We start from the raw sequence: 25,231 nt of genomic DNA on the forward strand, positions 1-25,231 counted from the left end.
CATTTGAATTTGATTATATTGAAAACACATAGAAAACAACCAAAAGTCAATCGATTGACCGTAACTAACTAAACGAGCAGGCGGTGAAAATAAATAGGTGACTAGAGGTCCAGGCAAGTCTGGGTTGTGTATCGTGTCTCACGTCGATTTTTCTTTTTTTTCACTTTTTTACCACGCGCGTGCGTGCGATAGACTTACCATAACAGACCAACGAACCATACATTAAAACCCTAGCTTAGACCTTCCTTCTTATACCTCTCTCTCTCCTCGTCCTCGTCTTCGTCGGTCATCTTCTTCCTCCTCGCCTCTTCGATTCACCGGAAAATTCTTGACACGCCGACTGTTCCTCGGAGAATCTGTTGCTGAATTTTCCCGATGGATCTGTCTAACCTCGCAGTAATCATCGCTGCGGCTGCTTGCAGTCCCAATCCCGACGAGCGTAAAGCAGCTGAGCAGAGCCTTGATCAGGTTATTGTTCTTCTCACCTCGATTTTTGTAAAATTGGTAGAGAAGTAGGCGTATCGGAACTAAGATTGACTTGATTAGACTGTGGTCAGCAATTTTCTCTGTAGATCAATTTGGTTTAATCTTGAATCGATTTTGCAGATTAAGCACACACCGCAGCATTTGATAAGAGTTTTGCAAATTGTTGTTGACGGTGGATGTGACCCTGCTGTACGCCAAGCTGCTAGTATCCATTTCAAAAACTTCATCGCTAAGCACTGGGATCCTCATTCTGGTAATTTTAATCGTTTTGGAGGATCTTGAAATAAACTAACCAGACTTGTTAGTCATTCCTTTGTTTTTGTTATGCAGGTGATCAGAGCAAGATCTTGCCAAGTGATAAGAATGTTGTTAGGGACCAGATTCTTGTATATGTATCTCAGCTTCCTCCTATTTTGAGGTAGCAGCTATTGTACACCCTGCAGCGCTAGTTAAGAAAATGCCTTTTCTTTTGCAGTCAAGCTTTGTGCTCAATAGACTGATATGTTTTGTGTTATGTAGAGTGGAATTTAGTTATGCATATACGAGAAAGCTTACCTCTGTTGTGTTGGTCCTTATTTTGAGCTTGTTATTGGTGTTTGTGATGCAGAGTTCAAATGGGAGAGTGCTTGAAGACAATAATTTACGCTGACTATCCTGAGCAATGGCCCCATCTCCTGGACTGGGTGAAGCATAACTTGCAAGATCAACAAGTTTATGGAGCCTTGTTTGTGCTGCGGATTATGTCTTCAAAATACGAGTTAGTTTGCTTTATGATTTTTTTTTTACTTATGTTATGAATCTGGCTGTCCTGAATGACCCATGTGCTTAGAAATTATACTTTTTAATCACTTTATCCGAGATTCTTTACTCAGTGGTGCTTTTTACCTCCACTCTGGCTTCCGAAAAGGCTTGTTTGCACGAGTGATTTGTAGATTGTGTCTAGTCTTCTCCTAAATTTCTGTAGCTGTCTCTTGCTTATGTTGCAAACTTCACATTCTTGAACTTACAAACCGTGGCATAATTATCAGTAGTAGACTATTAGAAAAGTAATGAGCATGTAGGTTAGTTGGAGTGACATATCTCTGTGGGTTTGATAGGGTCCACCATGAAGATTTGAGATTATCAGTTCTCTTATTCAAATTCAGGGCACTAGCTTCTGTTTTTTCTAGATAAAATAATTCATTTAGTATTTTTCCACTCATATTCCCACTTTCTGTTTATAGGTTCAAGTCAGATGAAGACAGAGCACCCATTCACCGGGTAGTCGAAGAGACGTTTCCACATCTTTTGAATATATTCGACAAGCTCGTCCAAATTGAAAGTCCTTCTCTTGAAGTTGCAGATCATATCAAGCTTATCTGCAAGATATTCTGGTCATGCATTTATGTAAGTTGTACATCATGTGGTATTTATTATGAACCGTTCTTTGCTTCTAGGCTTCAACCGTTCTTGTTTAGTGATTTATATATCTCTTTCATACTTCTTCTATCCAGCTAGAGCTTCCGAGACCATTGTTTGTTCCAAACTTTTTTAATGCTTGGATGGTTCTGTTCCTAAACATTTTGGAACGTCCTGTTCCCTTAGAAGGCCAGCCTGAAGATCCTGAGCTTAGAAAATCATGGGGATGGTGGAAGACCAAGAAGTGGGTTGCTCACATTTTAAACAGGCTGTACACTCGGTATGCAGGATCATGAAAACCTATCTACTCACTTACAACCTTAGAACTTTTTATCATTTACCTTTAAATAAACTGTTTAAAAACCCATAACAGGTTTGGAGATCTGAAACTTCAGAATCCAGAAAATAAAGCCTTCGCCCAAATTTTTCAGACGAACTACGCTGCCAAGATACTGGAGTGCCACCTGAAATTGTTGAATGTCATTCGTATCGGTGGATATCTTCCTGACAGAGTCATCAACCTAATTCTTCAATATCTAAGGAACAGGTCGGATATTCTCTATGGCATACATACTTGTGATAATATTTAGAAATTTATTTGCATATGAGTACTTTGGATCTATTAAATAACAAAATTACACGATAAGTCCCTGGGGAGAATCTTTTTGCTTTATTGTAGAGTTTTTAGTTAATCTATATATACCTTTTCTCACAACCGTGATCACAGCCACAGTTAGAAATATTAAAATGTGTCTAGACTGCGAACTCGGAATGTGTACCACTCAATTTTATCTTTACAAAGTCTTGGGTAAAATTTCTAGTTGCAGTTTCTATTTTTTCCTTGAAAACTGATAAAGGCTTTGTCTGTATCTCGGTTCCTTTTATCATGTTTGGTGTACCAGTTTTCTTATTGAGTTGTTGTGTCTCTATGTAGTATCCCGAAGAATAGCATGTACACCTTACTGCAGCCCCACCTTGATGTTCTACTATTTGAGATCATTTTCCCTCTAATGTGCTTCAATGATGATGATCAAGTACTTTGGGATGAAGACCCGCATGAGTATGTGAGGAAGGGTTATGGTATGTCCTTGAAGTATTCTTCGTCTTGTTTTGATAATCCTAAAACATGCTTTTTTATAATAGCATTACTTGCTCTACAGATATAATTGAAGATCTGTACAGTCCCAGAACTGCATCTATGGACTTCGTGACTGAGCTGATCAGAAAGCGTGGAAAAGACAACTTCCCAAAGTTTATACAGTTCATTGTGGGCATTTTTAAGAGGTACCCTCAAACTATATCTACAATTATAGAAATTGATCTAATTATACAATTGCGACATGATATAATTATCTCTTTCTCTGTTTTAGATATGGTGAAGCACCCCTAGAACAAAAGCCCTATCGCCAAAAGGATGGTGCTCTGCTTGCTGTTGGGACACTCTGTGATAAACTTAGGCAAACCGAACCCTACAAATCCGAGCTGGAGAATATGTTAGTGCAACATGTTTTTCCTGAATTCAGCAGCCCAGCTGGTCATCTTAGAGCCAAGGTTTTAGTCACTGCTTTTGGTTGTTTGGACCCCCTTCTCATTTTTTTCTGTTATGAAAATAACACCTCTATTCATTTTTATTTATGCATTTGTTTACGCCACCTTCTCATTCGTTTCTGTTATGAAAATCATACCTAGTCAATTAATTCATCTTTATCTCCAAATGCTACTACTACTTTGTGAAGTCACTGTGACTGAATATCTTCTTCATCACTATCCTGTGATGTTTCTTGATGGATGATTTTTGTGGGGTAGGATATACCTGCTTAGGTGTTACTGTTGACTAGTTTTTGTTCATCCTTACCTTTCTAGGTGGCTGTGACATTGATTTCATCACATGGATCCCGACTTGTCAAGCTTATTTCTCAACATATTATATCTTCTGTGTAGGCTGCGTGGGTTGCAGGGCAGTACGCGAACATTAATTTTTCAGACCAAACCAACTTTTCGAAGGCACTGCATTGTGTTATCTCTGGAATGCGTGATCCAGAACTTCCTGTTCGGGTGGACTCAGTTTTTGCTTTGCGTTCATTCATTGACGCCTGCAAAAGTAAGTATTACACGACCCTCTCTTCTTAAGATTTCTTGCCCTTTTCCATATTTGGGCCTTTTGTACTTAACGTGGATTTATCTGTCCTGCAGATTTAGATGAGATCCGTCCAGTTTTGCCTCAACTTCTTGACGGTACGCTTTTGGAAGGGTTTTGCTGATAGTTTTACTTACTCCTTTTTCATTTCGTTCAAAAGCTAAAACCTAGCATCATGTTAACCAACTGAAATAATCGGTATGGACTTGTGCTATGCAGAATTTTTCAAGCTAATGAATGAAGTTGAAAACGAAGATCTTGCATTTACTTTAGAGACTATCGTGTATAAGTTTGGAGAGGAGATTTCTCCTTATGCTTTGGGTTTGTGCCAGAACTTGGTAAGATAATATTCTGTTGTGTCCTCATTTTGAGTATAATTTTGCTTTTAGCACTAATAACCCTATTCTTGTTAATAACTTCCAGGCCAATGCATTCTGGAAGTGTGTCGACACTGACAACGGTGATGATGAAGCTGATGATACTGGTGCATTGGCTGCAGTGGGATGTCTCCGTGCCATCAGTACAATTCTTGAATCTATCAGTAGTCTCCCTCATCTCTACGGTCAGATTGAACCATACTTGTTGCCAATAATGCGTAAAATGCTGACAACTGATGGTCAAGGTATGCATAGTGTTTTCCAGATCCCATATATATTTGCAGTTTTTATCTACTTCTTGTGTTCCTTTGAATGAATTACATTGAATGCATTGGGGTTTATGTAATTTGTAGATCTTAATCCAAACATGGTGATTTATTCACGTATTTTGTATGGACAGATGTGTTCGAGGAGGTTCTTGAGATCGTCTCATACATTACTACTTTTTCTCCCACGATATCGTTGGACATGTGGAGTTTATGGCCTTTAATAATGGAAGCACTCGTGGATTGGGCTATTGACTTCTTCCCAAGTATGAAACTTGCAGTTTTTTATAAAGTTTAATAACCTTTTAGTTTCTCTCTTTTGTTTGATCGTTCTTTTGAATTTCATTAGACATATTGGTCCCTCTGCACAACTACATATCCCGGGGGACTGAGCTTTATCTCACTTGCAAGCAACCAGATTACCAACAAAGTCTTTGGAGTGTGATTTCTTCGGTAAGCTCACTATAGTTTTATTCATAAATAAAGGAAATAGTTTATATTCGTTATTTAATTTGTTAATTCTTTACACAGCTTATGGCAAACAAGAATATTGATGATAGTGACCTTGAGCCAGCTCCGAAGCTATTAGGGATCGTGCTTCAGACTTGTAAGGGCCATGTGGACCAATGTGTGGAGCCTTACTTGAGAATCACATTAGATCGGCTACGAGGTGCTGAGAAATCTTCCTTTAAATGTCTTCTGATTGAAGTGGTAAGCAAAGTAGTCCAGTTAAATTGTGCTAATTGCTGCGTTGTTTAGATTCCTTTCGCAGAGTCAAGCTAAGTTGTTTTATTTCCTGATTGTCTGAATGTATTGCTCTAACACTCTTTGGGCAGGTTGCAAATGCCTTCTACTACAATGCCCCTTTGACACTGGGCATATTGCAACGCTTGGGTTTCGCAACCGATATTTTGACCATATGGCTCCACATGCTGCAAGAAAAGAAGAAGAGTGGTGCACATGCTAACTTCAAGGGGTGGGTGAATCTAATCTGAGTATCCTCTCATCTCTCTTATCTTCTCTTCACATTTCATTACAAGATAAACAATCTTCCTTTGCTTAAATTGCAGAGAGCATGATAAGAAAGTTTGCATCTTGGGTTTGACGTCAATTCTCAGTCTTCCAGCTGGTCAATTGCCCGGAGAAGTGTTGCCACCTGTATTCAGGGCTCTTCTTGAGCTTTTAGTGGCATACAAGGATCAACTTGCTGGTCAGTGCCTTTCACTGTCTCTGTTTTTCTTCTTCTTATAATAATAGACCCTCACTGATATTCCTCTTTGAACATGTACAACAGAAGCTGCAAAGGCAGAAGAGGAAGAAGATGAAGAAGATAGTGATGACGACAACATGGATGACTTTGAGACAGATGATGAAGATGATGAGGAGAATCCAGATGAAACTGATGAAAGTAAACTCCGCAAGCTAGCAGCACAGGTTTGTCTTCTAAACCCCTTTAAAATCAAAGCCTCTCAAGTGATTTTTCTTGAAGAAGGTATTACTATGCTTGTGAGTAGTGGTTCACTGTCGTCGCTCCCTGTTGTGCATTATCTTTATAGGCAAAGGACTTCCGCTCTTACAGCGATGATGATGATGAGTTTTCAGAGGATGATTATAGCGATGAGGAATTAGACTCTCCAATTGATGAAGTGGATCCTTTCATACTCTTCATGGATGCTGTCACAGGTACCAGAGATTTATCATGTATATTGATACATGGTATATCATCTTCTGATTTGCTATTCTATTATCTTATTAGCAATGCAAGCAACGGACTCGCTCAGGTTCCAAAGCCTTAGGCAGACACTAGACCCGCACTACGAAGGGCTCGCAAACAATATCGCTCAGCACACGGAGCAGAGAAGAGCTGAGATACTAAAGGAGCAACTTGAAAAGCAAGCGTCCACAACAGTTGCTTCCTGATTTTACTTGGCTGCATTTTTTGTTGTTGTGTTTGTAAGCCTTTTTATCCAAAAAGGAAGTAGAGAGGCTTATCTTAGGTGAGTCTGGTCGACTCTCAATCATGTCTCAGAGATATCAATCTCTGCCATCTCCAGTTTTGCATTTCATCATCATTTTTTTTTTCTGTTTTATCATCCCATAGACCAAAACATAAGAGTAAGACCATTTCTTTTTTTCTTTTCATACAGAACAGATTAACCCTTTGGAGGGGTGTTTTATGTTCTCCGATTGGGATTGGTGGCATATATTTTTTAAACTATGGGCGTTGATGTTTGTTTAATTATCATTTATGGTTGTAGCAGTTCCTTTATCTTGACTGGTTACTTAAATCGTTCGTTAGAGCCTGTATTCGTTTTGTGTTCGTTCTCAGCCATCGCCAGTTAAGCTGTAGTTAAATGGATATTCGATTGTGATAAACGGTCAACTTGTCCACTTTTGTTTCGCAATTATAAACTCGTTGTTTATGAGATTAGAAATCTAAATATTAAGTTATACTAAGGGCCTGACTGGTTTAACCGCAGCGGTTGCGGTTGCGGTTGCGGTTGCGGGAGTTTGCGGATGCGGGTGGTTGCGGTTTCTAGCGGTTTTAAGAGATTTGTACGACTGGTTATGCGGTTAGAAATTTGTGCGTTTGCGGGATACTTATGACTGGTTAACTACCAAATGCAGCAGCAGTTAAATAATAAATTAACAATATTTACATTTTATACAATTATAAAAATATCAAAAATAATAATATTATAATAAATATAAAATTTATATTTAGAAATTTATAGTTTAAATTTTTTAAAAATATAGAAAATATTTTTATTTTAAAGTTTTATAATATTAATTAAAATTTAATTGATATATTTTAGCATTTTTATAATTTCAGTTTAATTTTTTTATTGAATTTTTTTATTTTTGTATTTATATTGTTTTGGAAAAAAAATAATTTTTTTTTATCCTCCCGCAAACGCCCGCAACCGCAAACGCTAGCTGGAACCAGCTTTTGAATTTATGAGGTTCAGAGCGATTTGGAGCGGTTTAGAGCGGTTTGAGCGATTGTTGCAAAACGCCAGCAACCGCTACCAACCGCAAAAGCTGCGTTTGCGGGTGGTAGCGGGAAAACAAGTCATACCCTAAGAGGCTAAATGGTAAGAGCCACAGTGTCTTAAGATAGCGTGGACATTTTGTTTTTTTTTTGGGTTCGGTTCAGTCAATTCATCTTTGGACTCTAAAAGATATATCATCGATTTAGATACTTATGAAATTCCGTTTGGTTTTCATTTTCCGGTTTAATATGGTTTGGTTTCTCGATTTTGGGTAAATGTGTCCAGGTCTATCTATCTTGAATATCTGCTTAAACCGTTTCTTGTATGCCAAGAGGCTTTGAGCAAATGGTTGCTGTCAACTCTGCTGCACTAGAATTCGACTCGAGTGCCACCACAACAGAGTGGGGGTTTTATATTTGACCCAGTGGACCCGATGAAAGAAATAAAAGAATATATAAAACCATCTAAAAGGATTCATTCTTTGATATGTCATAGGACAATGTGTGCCCTACTACGTTATCGGGTTCATTTTTAAAAACTTGGTGTTACTGTCGACATTTTCATTATTATTATACGTAAGAATAAGAAATACTATTAATGCTTGAATTCAATAATCAGTTATATTAGTATTGTCGACTATCCTTTCCTTTCCTAAGAATATATTCCTATTAGTTTTTGTTTTTCCATCAACTTGTGTCATGTTACAACTTTCTTTTCGGGGTCTTATGAACGTTTTGATTGGACTAGGTGCATCGAATTCAGTGTTCGTGAAATCGATGGTAATCTAAGGAGATGGAAACTTTTAAATATATAGAAAACTACTTTTAGGCCGTAACTGAGAGATAGACAAATATGATTATTTAGTTGACATAAAAAGAAGACAAATATGATTAAGAAGCATATACAAATGTATTTTGTTTAAAGTTGTTACACGACAGTGTACATGATAGTTTTGATCTACTAAATTCACATATAGATTAATCAATTTTTAAACAACATTTTTTTTTATTTACATGATTTTATTAGAACTTTAATTTCACAATCATAAGAATATATATAGCCGAGGAAAAAATTGATGGCTAAAACAAAACATCGGTGGTTGCTAAAAAGGGCTATATTTTCGATCATTTTGACACGATGCCAAAATATTTAAACTTTTGATATGCGAACCACTTCCAATTTGAGTGAAGAAGTTATTCTGTAAATAGATTTACTTCTAGAAAGTGAACCCACACATGACACATACTATACATTGTTAGTATGAGTGTATTTTCTTTTATGATTTGCCAATAACTATAACTAGGTTAAGATCCGCGCCTTGCGCGGAATGAACATTATATATAAAAATTATTTTATGTATTAAATATTTTTACATATTATGAAATAATAAATATATATTGAATAATTAAAAGTCAGTAACTATTAAATATATAATTAAATTGGTGTGAACATATAAATCAATTTTATTAATCCAATTTTTTTTTAATATTTGATAGGATATGTAATTAAATTTAAATAATACTAACATACATAGTATATTTTTAATACTAATGTCTATTAAATGATGATTTCTACTCATATAGTTTTTTTTGATCATTTGTATCTTTTATAGAGAAAAATTTAAATTACTGATAACAAAATTTTCATTGTGAGATTAATAGTTTTAATAATTTATAATTAAAAAAAAATAAGTTGTCAATGTTCGTTCAAAACTTTTACCAAAAAGTTGTTCAAAGTAAATTTTGAAACTAAAAGATTTATGTATTTTATATGGTTTATAGTTTAATTTAAAACGATATATATATATATATATCAATCTTAATAATTAATTAAATTATACTTTTCACTTATATAATTTTGTAATCATTTTAATGTAAGACTTTAAACAGTTTTAGTAATTTATAGTCGTTTTTCAAAATTCAAAATATAACATATACAAAAAAATCTAATTTTTTTTATTATATGGTTATTGTAGTTGTTTAATTTATTTAATAGTTTAAAATTAAACAAATATGATAGAAGATACACTAATTTTTATCAAATCTTTATTATTGAAAATCATTAATTGTCATATATACTTTAGCCACATTAGGCAATTTCGTAAATTTTATTTAAGGAAATAATGAAGTACATTAATAATGAATTTATTGTTAGTTTAATAAAAAAACTTATTATATAATTAGATGGACCAACATATTTCTCTAATGATTCTAAGAATCATCCTAGTGATGACATGTGGCTACAAAAAGAAGTTGTAATGCTTCTCAAATAATATATAGGGGATATTTGAAGTTTTTTAAGATTTTTGCCTTTTTTTTATATTGAAATATCTATAACATTATGGACTAACAACTTTTCATTCTTATCAACAAATTATAACACAGGCGTTAGGTGCCAATGACACTTCTAAAACCTTCATTTTCGTGCTTTTCTGCAAACGAATCAAATCAATCTATTTCAATCCTTGGATTCAATTCATTAGCCTCCATTAGTTTTGTAAAGCTTTTTCTAATTTTAATTATCTGATAATCAAGCTTCAACTTTACAGGGGAAGATAATTCGAAGGTAGCCGACAGAGCATGAAATTATATATATTGCGACGTTAATTGATTAGGAATACGACCAGTTACATGAAAATGATTTGTATCATTTGCAGCTAACTCAATTGATTTAGAGAAAATTTGATTAGATTAATTTAGATTCGAGTCTAAATATGACAACATGTTTGAGTTGAAATGTCATGTTTTTCTTCTTTGCTCCAATAAAAACACTTCTTACGTATTTAATCAAACATGATTTCTACACAAGCAACTAATTAACTAACCAATATGAAACCTAATTGCTCATAACAAACAAGTTATGAATTTTTTTTTTGCGACCTTTCCAACTTTGAAATTTTTCTCTTCTACTTTTGTAAATGAGATCAAACTCAAAGTATATAGTCTTTGGTGTCCTGAATATATATATAACTTTGAACTAAAGGCTGTGCAACGTTCAAGGTGTGAAATCATATATATACCCAAATCAATTGAATATGTGACGAAATGTGAGAAACATGCACTGATTATGTTGCAACATAAATAGAATAGGCAAGATTATGAGGCTACGCAAATTTAAGTGAAGAACAAACAACCCTCGCCTTGATCCCTGAAGACCCAGTATACCCATATACTGTCTTGAATTTCTTAGAGCAAGATCATTAGGAAACGAGGAAGAATCTTTGAAAAATATAATAACATAATAAAGGTAAAAATAAAAATGCGGTGAAGAAAAAGAGAAGAGAAGTTGAGAAACAATCACTGGCTAACCCGACAATTTGTTTTTTGAGAAACTCCTTTACCTACATAGTTTTTTTGTTATTGGTCTGATTTTTTGAAAATTTAACTTCAGTTATTAAATCAATTTTATTAATATGACATATCTAAGATACTACGCTCAAGAACAATACTGATGAAATGCTCTACTGGTTTATTTTATTAATATTAGTATTACTAATAATAATCTAAATCCACTTGACCAATGAATTTTATAGTTATACGAGTAACATATGAAAGTGATACATATATATTTTTTTTTTAAACTAATACATATAGTTCAATGGTTGATAGTTAAAGATGGGAAGGGATTAAGTTGTAAATGACATTCCATCAAAAACTGATAGACTATCCCTTTCGTTATCTTTGGCATTTTTGGTGAAAAACTTATGGATAGTAAGGCGTTGATTGATTCGTCACAGACCCACAATCGGAAATTGTACAGTCAATTCTTCTAAATATGTATAATATTTACTTTATTTTAATAACCGTGTTATATAGTGTATTGTCTATAATAATCCCTTATATATTAATTGAGGAACATTTGAAAAGATGTAACCTCAATTTTGTATTAATTAAAAGAGGCCCCAATGCATAGGTGGCACTCAATTAGGTAGTCAATTACATTCAATTGAAAAATAAGTAGGTCCACATTCGATTTGTATATGTTGTTAGATACATAAGTTGGTCAAACTATATGATATAATGATATGATATGATATTTTCTTTCCTTAAATAAAACCTACGGAATTACCATAAATGACTAATATATATATGACAATTAATGAGTTTAATAATAAAGATTTGATAACAATGTATATCTCCTTCATCATTTTTTGTTTAATTTTATATTATTAAAATAAATTAAACAATCAAATTAGCTATAAATATAAAATTTAGATTTTTTCGTATATGTTATATTTTAAATTTTTAAAAACGACAATAAATGACTAAAACTATTAAAATTATTATGTTAAAAATTAATGATCAATGGTTTAACATTTTTATTATAAGAAGATACACATGATTTTAAAACCATATGAGTAAAAAATATCATTTAATAATATATATATATATATATATATATATTAAACACTATATACCATAAGATTACATAAATATTTTAATATTAAAACTTTCAATGAATTTTCAAGAACATTTATAAATTATAAACTTATTAAAGATTTCAGATTGAAAATTTTGTTATCGATGATTTAAATATTTTGTTATAAAACGATATGAACGATCATAGAACCGTATGATTATAAATTCTTATTTAATAAATAACTATACAAAATATACTATTTCTAGAAAAATAGGTTGGTCCATGTTAACTTATATTACACTTTTTATTAAACTAACTATCGAATTGATAAATAACGTACCAAAAAATGTTTTGCACTTTCCTTAAATAAAAGCTACGAAATTACCTAATATGATTAACGTATATGTGAAAATTAATTATAATGAATAATAAATATTTGATAACAATTTTTGTATCTTAGTTCTTTTTTTAATTTTATATTATTAAAATATATTTAAAAATCACATTAAATATATAATAAAAACATTTTTAATTTTTCTTATATGTTATATTTTGAATTTTTCAAAACGTCTATAAATTATTAGAAATTTGAAGATCCCCACTCTGAAAATTTTGTGATCAATAGATTATTTTTTTGTCATAATAAGTTACAAATGATCATAAAATTGTATTAATATGAACTTTTATTTAATATTATAAGAAGATACACATTATTTTAAAACCATATGAGTAAAAAATATCATTTAATAATAAAACATATATATATATATATAGATTATACTATATACCATAAGATTACATAAATATTTTAATATTAAAACTTTCAATGAATTTTCAAAAACATTTATAAATTATAAACTTATTAAAGATTTCACATTGAAAATTTTGTTATCGATGATTTAAATATTCAGTTATAAAATGATGTGAATGATCATAGAACTGTATGATTATAAATTCTCATTTAATAAATGACTATATAAAACATACTATTCTTAGAAAAATAGGTTGGTCCATCTTGACTTACATTATATTTTTTATTAAACTAACTATCGAATTGATAAATAATCTACCAAATTTTTTTTTGCACTTTCTTTAATTAGAAGCTACGAAATAACCTAATATGATTAACGTATATATGAAAATTAATTATTATGAATAATAAATATTTGATAACAATTTTGGTATCTTAGTTCTTTTTTTTTAATTTTATATTATTGAAAGATATTAAAAATCACATTAAATATATAATAAAAACATTTATATTTTTTCTTATATGTTATATTTGAATTTTTCAAAACGTCTATATATTATTAGAAATTTGAATATTCCCACTCTGAAAATTTTGTGATCAATAGATTATTTTTTTGTTATAATAAGTTACAAATGATTTATGAATTTTTATTTAATAAATATTCAAACTAAATAATATATATATATATATATATATATATATATAAACACTAATGATTTAAAGCAACAAGATTGGCTGATCAATTTAGTCGTCCAGTTGAAATCTTTCAAAAGTATGTGAAAGACTAAAGTCAAAGTAAATATGGATTTAGAATAGTAGTTATATTTTACTAACCAAATACCGAAAAAACCGAACCGAACCGAAACCAACCCGATATCCGGATTGAACACCCGTAATCCAAATGAAGCCAAACTATTGTTTCATTCTCCAAAATATAATAAAAATAATAACTTAATCCCGCGCAAGGCGCGGGTCTTATCCTAGTAGATCATAAAACTACATGTGTATTTATGTACTGAGATTATATTTTCTTACCAACATATTGTATAACTAAGTCTTAATCATAAACGATTTCTGTTGAATATCAATGCCGATACAATAACAATATGTTGGGATTAACTCTTCAATTCCTTGGCTTGCATCTGAAGATGATTTATATTCATATAAACTAAATGTTGGGAGTAAAATCGTTGAATAGTTGTGTGTTTTCTAATTGTTGACTTAGAAATGATAAAGGTTGGTATATGGAGGAGGTGAAGTCAACAAGTAGCTCCAAAATCAATCAATTTCTAGGCTTCAGTCTTCGGTATACAACAATCATCTTTATATTGGGTCCATTTTAAGTTGTTTCAGTGTAACGGTCACAATAATCTAAACTGCAATATTTAGTTTTGTTATGAAGCTAATTAATATTGATTTGGTAAGTCAAACCATTTAAGAGTATTTGAAAAAAAAAAGCGCTCATACTTTTGGATAAATTAGGTTCAAAACGAATGGCTCAAATTTTGTGGTATCTTACACATGAGCGCAGAAGTACAAACTTGATCGTAGGGTTTTCCTTTTTTTGGTTTGTTAAAGTCCTATAGGGTTTGTCTTGTTGATCTGATTTTCAGAATCTTGAAATGTATATGCTAAAGTTATATAATGTAGAAAACGATCACTGATTGTGATCAATATCTATAAGAGAAAAAAATGATTTGAACAAGTCAATGATAATACGTAGAGCATCGATGTGTTTAGTCTTTAGTGGCATGCATATTTTTCCAGCTCAGATCTCAACTCAGAGACACAGACATCTTCATGGCCCCAAATTGTAGACTCCTTGTTTGGCTAATCATCTTCATATACATATACATATAATTTGTATTTACGTATTTGTCTATAGTTATTTTAAATTGAATGGAATATATTTTCTTTAATTTGTTCTTCTATATAAGATAAAAATAAAATTTATCTTCTAGTATTGTGGTAGTACTGACAATTTTAGGAAGACCTTGATGCTGGGTCACCTTTGCCAACCGACCCACTGTGTTCGGTCCATTTTGCGTTGATTATTTTGGAATTACTCTAATGTATCTTTATAGTTCTATGACTTCTGTCTAGTGTCTACGTGTGAACTCTCTAAGTACCTTTTATGTTTTTATTAATATTTTTATTCTAAAATAGCTGATTTTTTCCTCTAAAAGCATAACCGCGAAGACTATAAATTTCAAGCATTTCTGAAAATCATCAATTCGATATAGTGCCGTGCTTAGCACTTTAGAGACTCAAGATAAAATCTTATAATTTTACTATAAATGTTTATGATAATATAATTAATGTACCAACATAAATCTATCCAAACTTTTTATATACATTAATTTTTTCAAAGAGACAAAGCTATAATAGTAAAAGTTTAATATAAGATTAAATATAGGTAATTGTGAACATCTTTATCATTTATATATGTCAATTTAAATATATGCAATGTATGTAAAATTACAGGTGATAAATTAATATGATGAATGTAAAAATACAATAATAACGAAAAAGTATTTTATAAAAAGACAAAAAAATAACAAAATCGTCAAAATATAATGAAATTATGATAATAAATAAATTTAAAATATAAAATATCATGAAATAAATATGGTGTAAAACAAATATAACCAAATAAATATAGATAAGTATTAATTAGTTGATTATTGTAAATGTGGAAGTAAAGTTTACTTGGTTAACCATTTGAGTTATTTAAAAAATAAATGTTAAAACCATTAAAATTTGTCATGTGAGAAAAAGAGCATAGAGCAATAGCTTTTTTCTTAAGCCAATGAGCACGGTTTTGATTCGATATAACATGCAATCAGCCTATGTAATATAACTCTTCTCAATTATTGAACGCTAATATAAACTTCAGAGATTATAGCTTTTATATATTATCTATAAAAATTATTTACCATCGGAAAATATGCAATTTCTTATAAGCTAATTATGTAACTTTCAAAAAAAAATGAAAGAAACATAGAATAAGATCTCATTAAGAAAAAAAAAACAATGGTACGTCCACTTGCGCTTTATCTATTGTCGTCATTTTTTTTACACAGTTACAATCCAAATGACTACATTATAAACCTTATTGAGTTTTTTTTAATACGAATTTTAAACTAATCATGTTAGTTTTTGTCACTATAGAAATTCTGAAATAATATATATATACACACTAAGTGAGGACGACAACTACGTACTTCTCTTTCTTTCTTTTTTGTTCAACACGAACTTCTCTTTCAATAATTGAAATTTAGTTGCGGCATTCAATTGTTCCCGGCAGGTCCAAGTCAGTGAATAGCAGTGACGACTACGAATGACGTGTGCAGCACCATTAAATATTGTAAGTGCTAAGAGCTTCGAGAAAATAATACCCATCTCATTAATTCTGAATGAATTTTTCCATGTGCGTTAGCCGTTAGGTGGAATGATTTATCCATGAATAAATTGCTATATGCTCCTACGCCGAAATTTGTTTTTATCATATGCTACTCTCCTCCAAATTTCTTTTAAGCATTTAAATATCATTGCTTTGGATCATCATAGCGTTGAATTAAGCATATAAAACTAAATATTTTTAGTTCACTATTTAGTAAATACAAAGTCACAGTTGCGACGCTGCGCAGCTGAATATATACACCTTTCCTAATACGATCTCATACACAAAACATACAATTATCCTACTAAATAGGATTGCTGTCCAAAGATCAAAAGGATTATTTTTTATCAATGACCAAAATGTTCTAAGTACGTTTCTTTACATATTCAGAAACCTATTAACCTGTTTTCTAAGAAATGTGACAGAGAATCCCAAAAAGAATGAGTCCTTTTAATAACAACATACTATCATCTTCTCGTATTGAAACTTAGATTCAAATATATTGATATGGTATGTGGTAATTCACATACTTCATCCAATAGCAATCGTTTTAAAATATTTCTCCAACAGTAAATTTCAATATCAAAATGGCTAAAAATTTTCATAATGGAGAGAATTCAAACATTAAGTTATAATAGGAGAATCCGAACACAGCACTTCCGCTTAATTAGTTTGTAATCCATTTAGGGGATAACCAAGTTTTTCACACAATAATTTGTGCTATTTTTAAATCTAGAATAAAACAAAAACTATTTGTTGGGCTATTTTAAGATATTTTGTATATAATAATCGGAGTAGTATAATATATTAATAAAATAAGTTTTAAATCATGAATGGTCTTTTTCGACTTACTTTAACAAAAATTCTTATCAATTTTTAGTTTGGTATAAAAATCAAACAATCACTGAAAGTTTTTTTGGTTGGTTTTAACGGTTAAAATCTTGAAATTTGTTTTTGTAAGTTGTAACTATATTAAACATTATATAAGACTTTGATTTTTGGAATATATTGGTGCATATGAGGATTTTAGAAAATTTATAGCTACATATATCATTATAACATTGCATTTATTTTGATCACTTATCTGAAAAACAATCTGAAAATACAAATGTCCAAATCTCCTAGTTTGGAATCGGTTTTTTCTATCGGAACTCGTTGATAATAGTTAGGTGTGTGTCTTTTTGTCATTTGTTTCAGTCTTTTGTTTTTTTTTTCTTTGTCTTAGCTTTCAGTCTTATGCCTTCTTTATTATATTTTCGTATTCTGTAAAAAAACTCGCGAAATTAGTTTAAAATTGAACATTTTACCGTAAAAACAACAATCTGAAAAATTGTATTTGATAGTAATTTTAAAAATGAATAAACTCTCAAAAATGATTTTTAATATTTTGTAAGACGAAGACAAAACACTGAAAAATCACATATAATTACAAAATTAATAAACAAGTATACTCTACTAAGAAGTAAGAACAATATATCGACCATCAGACGAGAAGAGAATTCATGAACCAAAATTAGACGTGGAAACCCACAAACAATAGCCAAGTTACAATTGATATAAATCCTCAAAACACATTTTAGAAGGTTTACCTCTAAAAAGCAGGAAAGTAGTGCTGAATTGTCAGTCCATAGACTATGATTTCTGGCAACATCTAAACCCGATTAAAGTTTTTTTATTTTGTCTAAAGGTCTACATTAAATCATTACATACATGGAACACTATCGGGGTCCATTCATAAAATCATTTAATTGGAGAAACATTTATTAGACAAGCTGGTGTCACATTAACATCTCACGCTAGATAAATTTCAATATTCTCTATAATGTTAAGGTGTTAACTAAAATAAATCGGTGTGCCATGAGACAAACAAAACTTAAAGCATTTGATCATATGGAATGACTGAAGAGATTCCATATCTGGTCCTCGTTATATCCAGTTGTATATAGCCATTTTGACTGGTCGCAAAGAGCTACCTTCAACTGGTCCTCATGAACCGGGTTCGGTTTTAAGCATATATCTCTATATATTAATCATGGAGCATTATAATCTTTAATTGTAACAGATTTGACCAAAAAAAAAAATTCTTTAATTGTAGCCACGTGTCATCATTAGAATAATTTTCAGAATGATTCTGAAAATCTTTAAAAAAATAGATTGGTCTATCTAATTATAAATTATATTTTTATTAAATTAACTTTCAAATTGATTAGTAGTGCATAAAAATATTTTTCATTTTTTCCTTAAATAAAAGTTACAGAATTACCTAATACGATTAAAATATATGAAAATTAAAGATTTTGAATAATAAAGATTTGATAATAGTTTTTGTATCCTCCATCATTTTTGTTTAATTTATATTATGAAAAAAAAATTAACAATCACCTTAACCATATAATAACAAATCTGGATTTTTTTTCTTATATGTTATATTTTGAATATTTTGAAAATGACTATAAATTACTAAAATTATTGAAAGTCTTAAAATAAATAATTTGTGAGCAATGGTTTTCCTTTTTTATGTGCTTACTACAGTTTATTAATTATGTACATAACTTTTACTCACTTCTCAATTATTTAATATATTTATTATTTTATAATACGTAATAAACACAAAATAAATAATAATATGTAAAAATAATTTTTATATATGTATTGTTCATCCCGCGCAATGTGCATGTGTTTGTTGATGTATTACTGCCATAATCTTTTCTCAATCGATCGAAGCTCATGTTTTCCGAAAAAAGCTTGCGCGAAATTAAAAGAAACACAAAATATATGTGAGTTAGCCGAAACAATGTTGTAAGCACAAATATTGTAGATTTTAACAAGAAATCACATGTGGGGAGTCAAATAAGTCTAAAATCAACCAAAACCCTAATTTCTTTTTCGACTACAAGTCAGTACTTTCAGTTTTTGTCTTTTCTATATTTCGTAATTGAGCTTTTACGAAACCAGTTTATCAATACCTTGACCTGATATGCATCATCATTACAGTATAGGTCCACAATAGGTAACATCTTTTGAACTTGTGACACGATATAATTGTTTTAGAATGAACAAATTTAATATCCAACAATATTAGTAATTAAAATTCACTTTGTATATGCGCGCGGATTATCAACTATCCCCTATATATTATTTGAGAAGCATTGCAACATTTTTTGTAGCCACGTGTCATCACTAGAATGATTTTTAGAATCCTTAGAGAAATAGGTTGGTCTCTCTAAATATATAATAAGTTTTTTATTAAACCACAATAAATACATTATTAATGTGCTTCATTATTTCCTTAAATAAGATTACAAAATTGCCTAATGTGGCTAAAGTATATATGACAATTAAGGATTTTGAATAATAAAGATTTGATAAAAATAAGTGTGTATTATTATTATATTTGTTTAATTTTAAGCTATTAAAATAAATTAAGCAATCATAGTAACCATATAATAAAATTAAAAAATTATTTATATATTATATTTTGAATTTTTAAAAACGAGTATAAATTACTAAAACTGTTATAAGTTTCACATTCAAATTTTGTGATCTATGATTTAAAATTTTGGTTATGACATGATACAAATAATTAAAAAATAATATAAGTTGAAAGTCTCATTTAATAAGTATCAAAAATAAAAGATATATAAATATATGTATCATTTTAAATTAAACTATATGCCATATAAAAATACATAAATATCTTAATTTTGAAATTTACTTTGAACATTTTTTTGATAAAAAAATTGAAAAAATATTGACAACTTAATTTCTTAAATTATTATAAATTATTTAAACCAATAATCCCACTGTGAAAATTTTGTTATCACTAATTAAGACTTTTTGCTATAACATATACAAATGATAAAAAACAAATATGAGCAAAAAGCATCATCTAATAAATAATAATATTAAAATATACCATATATATATGTTACTATCATTTAAATTTAATTATATATCATATCAAATAGAAAAAAAAAATTTCGATTTATAAAATTTATTTATATGTTCGCACCAATTTAATTCTATAAGTAGTAGATAATAAATTTTTAATTATTTAATATATATTTATTATTTCATAATATGTTATAAACACATAATATATAAAATAATATATATATAATGTTCATTTCGCGCAAGGCGCGGATCTTAATCTAGTTACTTATATATTTTCCAATAAAAAACTGTGTACGAAAAGAGAATTGCAAATTACATTAATTAGGTTTGCATTACTATACAATATATGTTTAGATGTTAACTAAGCAACCAGTTGAACTTTGTTACCCCGAAAAGAGAATGAGGTAACGAATCAATGTAAACCATTAAATGCTAAGAAACAAAACAAATCAACCTTTCAAAAAGCCAATAATTATTACCAGACATGAAGGGATGGTGGCTGTCTTATATGCAAAAAAGGTTTACAATTGGGTTTATTGTTTTGTATGATATATTATGAAACTAAATTTCCTCATTCGCTTTGCTATGTAATTGGTTGAAACTTAAGAGCCATGTTCTACGCCAAAAAAAAAACTTAAGAGCCATGCAGACGCAGTATGACTACTGAAAAATAAAGCTGAGATCAAGCCCATACAAAAAAAGTCAAATTTAAACCGTACGTATAAAAAATAATACGTTTTTGTTTATCATCTACAACTCACGCATTCTAAAATATTTGAATCAGTGATTTGATACAGTGTCCAGAGCAAGTGATATGCTACGGTATCCAGACCCGGTCTTAGATTTACATATTCGCTTTAAGGCCACAAAGTGGCTGGTTTAATAAATCTTTTAGAAATATTGGCGATTTGGCTATGATTTCCTGTAAAAGTGGAGGCCTTAAGCAGATTCTTGCTCTGCTTGGCCCTTAACTTAAGGCCGTCTCTGGCAGTTTCTTCGCTTGCTGGAAAAAAGATTTTACATCAGAAATATGAAAATGAAAATGACTTAAGTAATATATAGGAGATTTGGACCAACTTACTTATTGCTAAATGATTTTAATTTGTAAGCCAAAGAAATTTATCATGGTATCAGAGCGGACCCACACCTTAACACATTAGTTCGATCTGGACAATGGCTTGATCATCCCACTAACTGATGGTCCATAGAAGGCTCATTTCCACCGAAATTGCTAGAAAAATAAAACATTGTCTCGGAGGGATATGATTGATTCTGCGAGATTAATGGTTATACGCACCATTATCTTGAGGGAGGGTATAGGAGAAAAAATCTCATATTGGAAATATGAAAATGACTTAAGTAATATATAAGGAATTCGGGCCAATTCACTTACTGCTAATTGGTTTTAAGTTGAAAACCCATAAAACTTCAGTAATATATAAGGGACTAGAACCAAAAACTGACAAACTCTTATCAGACGCATAGGCGAATTTAGAAACATTTTAAGTTAGAGACAACACTAAAAATAACATTAAAATAAATTTTACTAGGGGGAATTTTTACTATTCCTCCACTAAACAATAAAGATCTTAATAAAATTAATTCAAATACGTGAAAAGAAAAACAGTAAGGGGATCCCGTACCCCCGTAAGACATAATTTTTTTTATACATATACCAACGATTATGCACAAGGTTATTTTGACTGATGCGTTTAAACTTACAACCATTTGTAAAATCAACATATTACCGTCAATTTCTGTAGTGCAACACTAGTTATAAACATTTTAATCAAAAATATAGTTTTAAGATCAAGGGAAAAAGAAGGACAAAAGCAACATTATCAAAATGAATCTGACAGTCACAGACAGTAAAACGATCATTTTAATATATTGATAATTAATGGTTAATTTTGTTGCAACAAAACAGTAACTTGTTTTCTATACTGAGCCAGCATAAACTTTTAAGTAATATTTAGAATCAATGTATCAAGGAGAAACCTATCAAACTCAAATTTATCTCTTTGGATGATCAGTCGACATAGGTATCTAATTTCCATCGCGAGCAACCGAGTTTGTCTGTCATTAGTCGGTTGGGCCTCGGTCCACTCGATACTCCAACTTATAAAAAGTGTACAAATGAGAAGGAATTGTGCACGAGAGATCATTTACAGGATAATATACTAATAAGTCGCTTCCCTATCGTTGAAACTAGAGTTTACGAAATTGGTCCACCTCATCTTTAACAAGAACTTTTAGTACACCAAGTACTAGTTGATTCTGAAACAAATATCTATATATATAGTAGATTATTATTGCCAAGCACATAACCACTTCTTCTCTACTACATGCAAACCATCAAAAGTTGCACATAAGTCACAACATGTCTTCTTCTACATCATCCTCGTTACCAAATCATAAGTTCCGGATCAAACTATTGTTCTTTCTGATCTTAAACCTCTTCCATCTTCACACTTTAGTGTTTGCCAATTCATCAAACTCTAAGTTCTCAAAATTCTCAAGACACCCAAACTCCGAGTCATCATCAACAAGAAGAACCAAATACTCAAACGATGGGTTTCTCAACTCAGTCCAACACAGCTTGGACCAGGCTCTCTTAGCCCACTCTCTCGCCTTCAGATTCACGCTCTCGCACCGTACTTCTCAAACCCTCATGCTCGATCCTGTCAACGACTGTCATGAGCTGCTAGACGACACACTCGACATGTTGTCTCGCATCGTCGTCAACCCTAAAGATCACGCCAATGATGATGTCCATACGTGGCTAAGCGCAGCGTTGACCAATCAAGAGACTTGTAAGCAAAGCCTCAGTGAGAAAACAAGCTTACATAAAGACGGATTCACAATGGATTCCGTTGTAAGTAACCTCACCGGTTTACTGACCAATTCGCTAGAGATGTTCGTTTCCGGTAAGCCGACACGTCGTGAAACTGGTGGCCGGAAACTATTGTCCGGTCAGGACTTTCCGACGTGGGTTTCTTTGTCAGACCGGAGGCTTTTAGAAGCTTCGGTTGAAGAGCTGAGACCTCACGCTGTGGTGGCTGCCGATGGAAGTGGGACACACATGAGCGTAGGGGAAGCGCTGGCGTCTTTGGAGAAGGGGACTGGTGGCAGAAGCGTCATTCACTTAACAGCTGGAACCTATAAAGAGAATCTGAATATTCCGACCAAACAGAAGAACGTTATGTTGGTTGGTGACGGTAAAGGCAAAACAGTTATTGTCGGTAGCAGAAGTAACAAAGGCGGCTACAATACTTACCAAACCGCTACTGTCGGTGGGTTTTCCTTAGCATTTTATCATAAAAATCAGAAATAAATTCAAATAAATTTTTATCAAAATATAGCAGACATAAAAATAAACAAAATATCATTTATCAAACAGAAAAACTAAATCATCTTAAATTCTAAACCATAATGCTTACTATTGCATTCTAAAAAATAAATTCAAATAAATCTATGTATTTTGCATATAATTTAAATTCACGTTTTTAAGTACTTTGTTTCATGGTTGAAATAAATTCAAATAAATATATGTATTTTGTATATAATTCAAATTCATGTTTTTTAACTACTTTGTTTTATGGTTATCTTGAGTTTTTTTTTTGAGCAATGGTTATCTTAAGTTTTTAAACTTTATTATTAAGAAGATTATTGTTTGGTTGGACCTCTAGACCAATATTTAAAATTCTAGAATATTTTTTTAACTGAAATTTATTTACCTGATTTTTTTTTGGCTCATACCTGATTTACCTATTAGACACCACCTAAACCGATTTTTAGATCACTCAACTATTTATATCATTTTCAAATTTTAATATTTATTTATTTTTAGCTAGTCTTTATATATACAGTTTAGTAAAAAAAATTGTAAATTTCACCTACTATTGAAGGACAAAATCTATTTTACCACTATTTGAAGTATTTGTTAATCAACTTTATATATTTAAATTAATAGTTATATATTAATCTATATTTATAACTACTGATCGTTGTACTTTAGGTTATACTGTAATTACTAAAATTAATTGTTACTATTTATTTTGTTAATTTATGAAAGCCGCTATGGGAGACGGATTCATAGCTCGGGACATCACCTTCGTGAACAGCGCCGGTCCAAACGCGGAGCAAGCGGTAGCCTTACGGGTCGGGTCAGACAGGTCCGTTGTCTACCGATGCTCCATCGACGCTTACCAAGACACACTCTACACTCTCTCCAAACGCCAATTCTACCGCGAGACCGACATAACCGGCACCGTCGACTTCATCTTCGGAAACTCCGCCGTCGTTTTCCAAAGCTGCAACATCGCGTCCCGAAAAGGCTCCTCGGATCAGAACTACGTCACGGCCCAAGGACGATCCGACCCGAACCAGAATACCGGGATTGCGATACATAATTGCAGGATAACCGGTTCGACCAGGACTTATTTGGGTCGACCGTGGAAAGAGTATTCGAGGACCGTTGTGATGCAATCGTTTTTGGACGGTTCGGTTCATCCTTCGGGTTGGTCTCCTTGGTCGAGTAGCTTCGCTTTGAAGACTCTGTACTACGGGGAATTTGGAAACTCGGGTCCTGGGTCATCGGTTTCGGGTCGGGTTAGTTGGCCTGGGTACCACCCGGCGTTGACGTTGACTGAAGCTCAAGGGTTTACCGTTTCAGGCTTCATTGGCGGGACTTCGTGGTTGCCATCAACCGGCGTCGTTTTCGACTCTGGTCTTTTATAAATTTATTCGCGGTATACTGCTTCAAATATGTTATCAATTACTCAGTGATTTGGTAGAAAAGAAATTGTAATCTACTACGCTTTTGTGTATAAGTGTTTTGTGTTTGGTGCATACTCTCACATTTGTAATCTATCTTGTCGTGAATCAAGTGTTAAAAGATTGGTATTGTATATATAAACTTTGTAATATCGTTTGTCATTCACTTGTGTGTATTTCATCTTTGTGTATTTTAAAGAGGAAGAAAATGCTACTCATCATTCAGTTAATCACTCATATTCTTTGTCTCGTAGTGAAAAATGTAAATTTATACCATTTTTACGACAATCTACAAGACTATAAGAGCATCTCCAAGGGGACTCTATTTTTTTCTCTATAATTTACACTAAAATAGAGTAACTCTATTATAGAGTAACTCTATTATAGAGTT

At 31.4% G+C, this 25,231-nt stretch overlaps 2 protein-coding genes and 1 long non-coding RNA gene across 3 annotated transcripts; 2 read left to right on the forward strand and 1 right to left on the reverse strand.

Moving 5' to 3' along the window:
- The first annotated feature begins 217 nt into the window (after positions 1–217).
- Positions 218–6,896, forward strand: LOC103862955 (importin beta-like SAD2 homolog). Its single transcript, XM_009140682.3, has 22 exons — positions 218–468; positions 607–739; positions 817–904; positions 1,094–1,243; positions 1,710–1,872; positions 1,980–2,164; positions 2,258–2,431; positions 2,819–2,964; positions 3,045–3,168; positions 3,255–3,435; positions 3,826–3,985; positions 4,078–4,119; positions 4,241–4,359; positions 4,445–4,643; positions 4,799–4,930; positions 5,014–5,117; positions 5,196–5,375; positions 5,501–5,640; positions 5,735–5,874; positions 5,959–6,098; positions 6,221–6,347; positions 6,421–6,896. Exons 1-22 carry the CDS (start codon positions 376–378, stop codon positions 6,582–6,584), a joined length of 3,084 nt encoding a protein of 1,027 aa, XP_009138930.1. The 5' UTR covers positions 218–375; the 3' UTR covers positions 6,585–6,896.
- LOC117133511 lies at positions 6,613–9,171 on the reverse strand. Its single transcript, XR_004457368.1, has 2 exons — positions 7,744–9,171; positions 6,613–7,117 (listed from the first exon to the last, which is right to left on the reverse strand). It is a non-coding gene; the product is annotated as an uncharacterized LOC117133511 (long non-coding RNA).
- Positions 9,172–20,310: 11,139 nt separating this feature from the next.
- LOC103862956 (probable pectinesterase/pectinesterase inhibitor 35) lies at positions 20,311–25,016 on the forward strand. Its single transcript, XM_009140683.3, has 2 exons — positions 20,311–23,357; positions 24,140–25,016. The coding sequence occupies exons 1-2, from the start codon at positions 22,445–22,447 to the stop codon at positions 24,802–24,804; spliced, it is 1,578 nt and encodes a 525-aa protein (XP_009138931.1). The 5' UTR covers positions 20,311–22,444; the 3' UTR covers positions 24,805–25,016.
- Positions 25,017–25,231: the final 215 nt, after the last annotated feature.

Source organism: Brassica rapa, chromosome A04 (genome assembly GCF_000309985.2).
Source record: "Brassica rapa cultivar Chiifu-401-42 chromosome A04, CAAS_Brap_v3.01, whole genome shotgun sequence".
Lineage (NCBI taxonomy): Eukaryota > Viridiplantae > Streptophyta > Magnoliopsida > Brassicales > Brassicaceae > Brassica > Brassica rapa.

What these genes read in the sequence shown, in the direction of transcription:
- LOC103862955 (XM_009140682.3), top strand. Translation starts at nt 376, where the DNA reads ATGGATCTGTCTAACCTCGCAGTAATCATCGCTGCGGCTGCTTGCAGT. An exon ending in TGGGTTTGTGCCAGAACTTG is followed by an intron (nt 4,360 to 4,444) that starts GTAAGATAATAT and finishes AATAACTTCCAG; the next exon opens with GCCAATGCATTCTGGAAGTG. An exon ending in GCACATGCTAACTTCAAGGG is followed by an intron (nt 5,641 to 5,734) that starts GTGGGTGAATCT and finishes CTTAAATTGCAG; the next exon opens with AGAGCATGATAAGAAAGTTT.
- LOC103862956 (XM_009140683.3), top strand. Translation starts at nt 22,445, where the DNA reads ATGTCTTCTTCTACATCATCCTCGTTACCAAATCATAAGTTCCGGATC. An exon ending in TTACCAAACCGCTACTGTCG is followed by an intron (nt 23,358 to 24,139) that starts GTGGGTTTTCCT and finishes AATTTATGAAAG; the next exon opens with CCGCTATGGGAGACGGATTC.